An 8507-nucleotide genomic window follows, 5' to 3' on the forward strand; every position below is an offset into this window, starting at 1 on the left:
TCTAATGCTCTCTATAATATCGTAAATCTTCCAAATTTTCTGTTTTGGTCTTCTGGAAGAGAGGACAATTAATTACACACAGTAACACAGTATTTGTCTGGATTCTGAAATCTGAAACATATGAATAAAACCCTAAACATCCTGCTCCTTTTCTACGGATGACAAAACAAAAGAAAACATAAAGGAAAGACATTTTTAAATTACATTTATTTTTACAATTATACAAAAAATAATACATATATACACTGTGACAGCACTACACCAAGAAAAACAACTTCTTTAGTTTGCGCACTTGCAGTAGTTTATTCACTACGTTTAAATCATAACCCTTGCCAGGTGGGTTGACTCAAACAATTTGCAAGATCCTGTTTTTCTCTTTCAGTCTCATTGCCGTCGGCGGCGACGTCTCCTTCGGTCCTCCTCCTCCTCCTCGTCCTCGTCACTTTTCAGCAGCGTGGCGAGCAGAGCGATGCCCGCAAGGATGCCAGCGCCTGCGACCACTGCGCCTCCAATGAAAGCTGCTGTGGTCACCTGACAAACGACACGGAAGGTCAACGGTGTGTTGCTGTAAAACATTCAGCCATTTCCATTCACGTGACTATATTTGCATACAGCTAACGCTTATTTCCATTCTCAGTTTCTCAATTAATCATTTGAACTCGAGCACTCATTGTCAATGATTATATTTTTTATATTTTATATGGGGGGGTTTAGCTCAGGAGGTTGAGCGGGTTGGCTGGTAACCGCAAGATTGCCGGTTCGATCCCCAGCTCCTCCTAGCTGAGTGCCTGGTGTCCCTGAGCAAGACACCTCACCCTAATTGCTCCTGACGAGCTGGCTGTCGCCCTGCGTGGTTGGGTCTGCCGTCGGTGTGTGAATGTGTGAGTGAATGGGTGAATGTCAGTCATTCCTGTAAAGCGCTTTGGAGAAAAGCACTATATAAATGAGGCCATTTTACCATTTATAGTTAGTTTCTTATGGCTTACTTATTTACGATATCTTAATTGTTACTTATTTGTTATATTTGTTCTGTATTGCTACTATCCTCTTTGCTGCTGTAATACTGTAAATTAAGACGGCATCACTGTAGGAAAAAAAAAGAAAACGGGGGCAATATTCAGAGAAAAAACATTATTTACTCCCAAATTTGCAACTTTTCTTATATAATAAAGAATCTTGCCCCCTCTCTCAGCTCCATTTTCTTTTGTGCCATTGCCATGACAACAAGTGAAAGCTACCGCTAGCATCTTAGCCCAACCGCCTGATCAATAAACACCCATAAGATGACAATTTGGCCTCATATAAATAAAACCAACAATAAGCATCAACATCATCCTCACCCAAAGGACCTTAACGAGGCATTGTGATGGATTCATTAGAAAAATAATTGTACGTACATTCATGGGAAGTTGCAAACTTATTAGGATGCCCTCCTCTCTTGGCTCCGTTTTTTCGGGGGGGATTTCTACAGTGGCCCAAATACACCCTGATACATAATGATGATCTTATCTTCTTATTTCTTTATATTATTATTATTATATTACATTTGTTTATATTTGAGTGCAACTGTGACGTACTTTACCCGGGCGGGATCAAGAAAGCATTTCTGGTTCCTGACACGTTAATGTTGACCGCCACTTATCATTCTCAGAGCCTTTTATCGCCAGCAGATAATTTAAAATGTTGGCAAAAGAAATAAAGGAGAGAACCAGCACACCTTCACCACACATGTGACCTCTAACCCCTATTGCATTGTGTATTTTGCATCGTTTTTGCTGCTGTAACCCTGTAAATGTCCCCACTGTGGGACTAAAAAAGGATTATCTATCTACGATAAGACACCCACCTGTCGGGACTCCGGTTTGCCGTATCGCAGATTCGTGGCAAAGTGCTCACAGTTGTTAGTGATAAGACTGTAGGGCAGCTGGCGACCCACCAGCATGCAGGCGTCCCTCACGATGGCGTGGCGCTCTCGAGGCTCGTACTTGTCATCCAGGTGGTTTTTGATGACAAAATTATCTTTGCCGACCACCTCCCAGATCTTCTGACGCCTCACCTCGGCTTTCCCGCTGTCCACGACGGCCACCAGTTCCCCAAAAGGGCTCGGAGCATCAGCTGTGTGTTATGGAAGGAGAGAAGTTAGAATAAAGATGTAATCGGCTGATTACACCCATCTGAGAACATGTACGTGGCAGAGAGAGGTTATAGATGGTCTTCACCCACTTGGAACAGTCAAATGAACAACTTCGTTTCCACCGATGTAGACGGCCCAGTGGTCGTAACCCCCGCGCTGGATCTCGATCAGGTCGCCGGGCTTTGCATCGTTTTCATACTAAAAATGATAGGAAAACAATAAACGTGAAGAAATATTAAAAAAATGGCAAAAAATTAAGAGCAATGCACAAAATAAATGCAGGCAAGAAGATGTTAACAATAAACAACTCCAGAAATTGGCTATACTGTATGTTTGATGAGGAAGAAAATGACGAGCCTCTTCTTCCTCCTGTGTCTTATTATACTACATGTAGTGAAATGTTGTGCATAGTATTGTAATTCCACTGAATCCGAGCTTCCTATTACATGTTGCTTAATGTTAGCATGTTGCACATTTTAGGAGCTTACTTGGAGGAAACATGACGCATTGCAATCGATAACATTACAAATCAGATCGATATATAGATACGTCTTTTAAAAATGCTGCCTGTGAAAGAGTTTAAATTGAAGCAACTTTAGATCTGCAGACTCACCAGCGTCGGAGCCATGTCTTCAGTTCCTCGTCAGTCTGGTAATAAACCGAGTCGGCTCACGAGCCGATTTATAGCCGCAAACCCAACCCAACACTGCTCATGTCTGAGAAACGAAAGCAGACCTGGCAACCGGCGGTAAAAAAAACACAACAAAAACTGGGATTTAAACACACACAGATTAGATAAGAGTGTTGGGACATTCTCCATCAGGGCTTTTATCTGTAAATCATTGACTGGACAAACCAATGCTTGGAGGGAGCGTCAGGTGGCGGCGGGCGTCATAACACTGCAAAGGCTGAGTCTCACTTCTTGGGAATTGCAACGTACAGATGCACTCGTGCGACTGAAACGCTCTCCACGTACAAAGTGACCCGATCTCTCAGGTAGATTAATGAAAATCTTATGAAGTCATAACAATTGATTTCCACAGCACACAACAGATAAACGTTGCCTTTATTGATTTTAATTCCAGTGAATGAACAGGGATTTTTGGCTTTGTGATTTGTGTACTTTTTTTTACGTTTACTCAAATAAATAAATTGAATCAATATCTGTATTTCTACTTTTGACACCTCTGCTCACAAGGAGCAACAAGGCAATTTATTATTTATAATTAATACAAATTTTCTGTTTTGATCTTCTGGAAGAGAGGACAATTAATTACACACAGTAACACACTATTTGTCTGGATTCTGTAATCTGAAACATATAAATAAAACCCTAAACAGCCTGCTCCTTTTCTACGGATGACAAAACAAAATAGAAAAAAAAAGAAAGAAACTTTTGAATTACATTTATTTTTACAATTTATACAAAAAATAATACATATATACATTGTGACAGCACTACACCAAGAAAAACTACTTCTTTAGTTTGCGCACGTGCAGTAGTTTATTCACTACGTTTAAATCATAACCGTTGCCAGGCAGGTCGACTCAAACAATTTGCAAGATCCCGTTTTTCTCTTTCAGTTTCGTTGCCGTCAGTAATGACGTCTCCTTCTGTCGGCTTCGTCATCGTCATCGTCGTCGTCACGTTTCAGCAGCGTGGCGAGCAGAGCGATGCCCGCTATGATGCCGACGCCTGCGACCGCTGCGCCTCCAATGACAGCTGCCCTGGCAACCTACGTTTAAGACAAACGACACGGAAGGTCAAGGGTCTGCTGCTATAAACCATTTAGCACATTTCAATTCATGTGATTGTATTTGCATACAACTAGAGCTGCACGTAACGCTTACTATCTGGATTAATCTTACTTTATATTCTAATCTACAGTATGTTGATTGATTAATCGTTTGGTCTCAAATGTTGTGAACAATGTGAGAGCCGATGCTCTGTTTTTGTCGAATTCGTAATGTTAGTGTTTTGTACAGTACATGACAATGCTAACAACCGGCATGTATGCTAGTGAACTTCCCATGGATCTACGCAATTATTTTTATAGTTAATATAGCAGACCTTTAACCACTCAACACCTACACCTGTGCTATCTATGCCCCCCCCCCCACACACACACACACACACACACACACACACGCAACCTCTAACCCCTTTGTCCTATAAAAGATCGATGATAAGACACCCACCTGTCGGGACTCCGGTTTGCCGTATCGCAGATTTGTGACAAAGTGCTCACAGTTTTGACTGAAAACACAGTAGGGCAGCTGGCGACCCACCAGCATGCAGGCGTCCCTCACGATGGCGTGGCGCTCTCGAGGCTCGTACTTGTCATCCAGGTGGTTTTTGATGACAAAATTATGGCGGCCGACCACCTCCCAGATCTTCTGACGCCTCACCTCGGCTTTCCTGCTGTCCGCAAGGACCACCAGGTCCACAAAAAAGTTCGAATCATCAGCTGTGTGTTATGGAAGAAGAATAAAGTAATTTGTCAAAGAGAGAATGGTATTTATGGTCTTCCAGGGTTAACGTCACACGTCTTCACTCACTTGGAGGAATCAAATGAACAACTTCGTTTCCACCGATGTAGACGGCCCAGTGGTCGTAAGCTCCACGAGATATCTCGATCAGGTCGCCGGGTTTTGCACCGCAGTCGAACTAAAAATGCATAAGGAAAGCAATAAACGTGAAGAAAATTAAAAAAATAAGGAATATAGTCAGTGTACATGATGAGTGTGCACAACCAAAAGAAGGCAAGAAAACCACAATTTACAGATGATAACAATTTGAAAAATAAAAAAAAATACAAAACAAATCGCTACACATGTCTGATGAGGAAGAAAATTACATTAATAAATGTATCAAAGGGCATGTTGTTCAGAGATACAGCATTTTAATTCCAAGTGGAGCTTCGTATTGCATGTTTCTTAATGTTAGCATGTTGTGTCTTCATCCTGTTTGTTCTCAAGAGTTGAGGTATTATTATCACATCAGATCTATGTACAAATATGACTTGAAAAATAACTCACCAGCGTCGGAGCCATGTCTTCAGCTCCTCTTCAATCCGCCAATAAACTGAGTCGACTCACGAGCCGGTTTATAGTCGCATGGAGATCGAAACCCTACATTGCGTGAGAAACGAAAGCTGACCTGATAATCGGTGGTAAAAAACAAACAAACTGGGTTTTAAACACACACAGATGAGATAAGAGTGTTGGGACATGCTCCATCAGGGCCTGATTTGTAAATTATTGACCGGACAAACCAATGGCAGCGTTGCTGGAGGGAGCGTCAGGTGGCGGTGGGTGTCATGACGCTGCAAAGGCAGTTTCACTTCTTGGGAATTGCAACGTACAGATGCACTCGCTGAAACGCTCTCCAGGTACAAAGTGACCGGATCTCTACGCTAGATTAATGAAAATCTTATGAAGTCATAACAATTGGTTTCCACAGCACACAACAGATAAATGTTGCCTTTATTGATTTTAATTCCAGTGACTGAACAAAGATTTTTGGCTTTGTGATTTGTGTACTTTTTTGCTTTTACTCAAGTAAAGAAGTTGAATCAGTATCTGTATTTCTACTCTGCTCACAAGGAGCAACAAGGCAACATGACTTTGTAAATAACATGTTTAATTAAATTCAATTAAGTGAAGTAGTTTGAATAAAGTCGATTCGTGATTCGTGATTTAAAAAAAAGAATATGTTCAAGGGTCATAAATAGTGATAATATATCAGCGCTGTTTGTCTGTCAGCTTGTTCGGGAGTTCATCTGCCCCCTAGTCGCCAAAAATACCCCAAAGTACCTTTAAAAAAATGTAATAACACTCGTACAAATGTAGCAGGTGAAAGTTTGGGAATATCGCACGGAGCGAAACTGGATAAAAATGATTTGCAGGAAAGCGTCCAAGCCGGGAGACCTGGAAGTTAAATCTCTCCCCGGTTCCTCGTTAAGTGCTTAAAACAGGAAGCTCTCAATCAGACCGGCTCGGGGATCCCGCCGGCCTTTTAGCTCTGCAGGATGTTTGGAGAAATTCCCCCCAGTCAGATCAATGCAGCTGAGCCCTTTTTATTAAATACAGCTGTAATACAGTAAAGGCCTGCGTCCCCGGCCAACTCTTTTTTTTCTCTCTTTCCTCTGTATTTTCTCTCCTCTGGTTGTCTTCACCTCGTTGACAGCGGACAGATGCCAGAGGAGGGATTCCACCCCGAAACATTCATCTCTCTTCCTGTCTGTCAGCGCCACCTTCTTTAAAACCGCAGCACCTGTTGAACTGCATCGCCATACCGTATAAATATATATATATATATATTATATATATATATATATATATATATACGCTTTCTCTCCGCCTCATTTCTATTTCTATTTCTCTTAAAACGAACACCATTGCTGCTGGAGGTCCAGGCCGTATTGCCAGAACCAGGACTGTGCGGAGGAGACTGTGAGGCCCTGCTGCAGCAAAAATTAGAGGTTTTCTAAAGGGAATCTGGTGCTTGAAAAACATTTAGCTTTTTTTCCACAAAATAAACATAAAATTACGTTCTGCATGCAGTCTAAACGGGTAAAAACAAGATTCAATATCATTTAATACTACCTAGTTTTATCTCTGCAAAAAGCCTTTTCCCATTTCCCCATCCTGGCTTTCAGCCTCGGGATCATTATCTCCATCTCCCTCCCATTTATAGTATTTGTCTCTAAAACTGTGAAATGAAGACAAAAATTGTCCCCCAAAGGAATCAATCTGATTTAGCTTGTAAAGGTTAGTTTATGCCTGTGATATAATGTTTGTTTGTGTTTGTTTTGTTGTTCATACAGTTTTTCTCACCTTGTTTGTTGATATATTTGGTTTCTTTTTCTTTTTGTCTCTTTTTGACTTTTTGAAAATGCGATGATGCATCTCAAAAACCTTCTTTCTGCACTGAATTTGAACATGTGACCTAACTTGTAGAAGACATAATCATCTGCATATTGACATTTAGGTGACATCAATAATTCTGCTCTCTGGCATTTTCTTTCTCTCATTTACTTTACATTCACTACCCTCCACTTTTGACCTCTGACCTTCCACACTTGTGAGTACAGAGGGTTTAATCAGAGCCCAAGGCAGAAAGCAGAGCCCCCCCCCCCCCCCCCCCCCATCATATCCCTCCTAATCTCGTCCTTGTGAGTGCAGAGTATCTCTCCTCTCCTTCGACTGGCAGACTTTGCCCCCCCCCCCCCCCCCCCCCACTTACTGCAGGTTCAGGTTCGAGCGCTGTGTCAGATATTTGGCCTTTGATATGCTAATGCGTTCTCTCTTTTTTAAAGTATTGACTGGTAGAAATGCGAGTGCAAGCGCGATGTGCGGAGATGTTGGGAGGAGATGTTGCTGAGCGTTCTGCTTAGTCCGACGTTTGTTGTTGTTTTTTCATCACCGTGTTCCTGAAAGGAGAAACCACTTTAATCAGCCGGGAACAATGAGAGCGGAGGAAATCTGTGGCTGACAGGACGGACCGGTCTTCCACTCCGGTGAAGGCTCAAGGTTACACAAGTGTGAGAATAAAGACAAAATAGACACAACAAAGGTCACATACAGGGCAGGATCAACACACACTGCATTTATTAGGTATGATTAAGTTTGATTTTATGGAATCATTAGGGGTCATAGTAGTCTTTAGTCTTTATCAGGATTAACAACCTTTGGGTTGCCAGGTTGTGAAAGTGTGTATCTTTATTCAGCACTTGCAAGGCACATTTTATTTTTTTTTTCAAGAAACTTGTCACTATTAATAATTTACATTTACAATGTACGTTTATTTCTTCAGACTCTGATGGCTTATCAGAGAGAAGTTCATGAATACAAATGTTATCAGTAAATGAATATGGAAGTCATGACTACAAAGGTTACAAAAAGGAAGTTGTAATTTGATACTTCAATTTAAAATGATTTAAAAGATTTAAAATGAATAAAGAATACAAAATGACTTGTTTAAGACTGAAAACACAAAATTTGGGACTTCAAAACTAACTTGACTTACAAAGCAATCATTCTGTCCCATCTCTGCTTATTATCATTGATCTATAAATCCATAATAAATGTTAATACATCCTTAATTAACACCACTAAACAATTGTTTTCAACAATGTAAACTTTAAGTAAAGTAATGTAAAAATAAAAAAATAAAACCATTGTGGGGTAACTATCTGCTGTGTAGATATCAGCCTATGAACTAGACTTTAAAGCAGAATGAGTCCGACTCGAGCGTCTCTCCGTATTCAACCTCAGTCGGGCCGTAAATCACGCCGGCCGTTTGGCAGAAGTCGTGGATCATCCTACAATGGTTAATTAAAGCCAGATCAATCCCGGTGCCACCGGTCCT

The 8507-nt window shown here is 41.1% G+C and overlaps 2 protein-coding genes across 2 annotated transcripts; both read right to left on the bottom strand.

Moving 5' to 3' along the window:
- Nucleotides 1-349: 349 nt before the first annotated feature.
- LOC311015412 (phospholipase A and acyltransferase 4-like) lies at nucleotides 350-2834 on the bottom strand. Its single transcript, XM_084012637.1, has 4 exons — nucleotides 2748-2834; nucleotides 2224-2332; nucleotides 1847-2115; nucleotides 350-531 (listed from the first exon to the last, which is right to left on the bottom strand). Exons 1-4 carry the CDS (start codon nucleotides 2760-2762, stop codon nucleotides 385-387), a joined length of 540 nt encoding a protein of 179 aa, XP_083868763.1. The 5' UTR covers nucleotides 2763-2834; the 3' UTR covers nucleotides 350-384.
- A 754-nt stretch (nucleotides 2835-3588) lies between these two features.
- LOC311015999 (phospholipase A and acyltransferase 4-like) lies at nucleotides 3589-5275 on the bottom strand. Its single transcript, XM_084013445.1, has 4 exons — nucleotides 5174-5275; nucleotides 4694-4802; nucleotides 4334-4602; nucleotides 3589-3870 (listed from the first exon to the last, which is right to left on the bottom strand). The coding sequence occupies exons 1-4, from the start codon at nucleotides 5186-5188 to the stop codon at nucleotides 3730-3732; spliced, it is 534 nt and encodes a 177-aa protein (XP_083869571.1). The 5' UTR covers nucleotides 5189-5275; the 3' UTR covers nucleotides 3589-3729.
- Nucleotides 5276-8507: the final 3232 nt, after the last annotated feature.

The sequence above is a fragment of the Eutrigla gurnardus genome, assembly GCF_963514095.1.
Source record: "Eutrigla gurnardus genome assembly, chromosome: 7".
Taxonomy (NCBI): domain Eukaryota; kingdom Metazoa; phylum Chordata; class Actinopteri; order Perciformes; family Triglidae; genus Eutrigla; species Eutrigla gurnardus.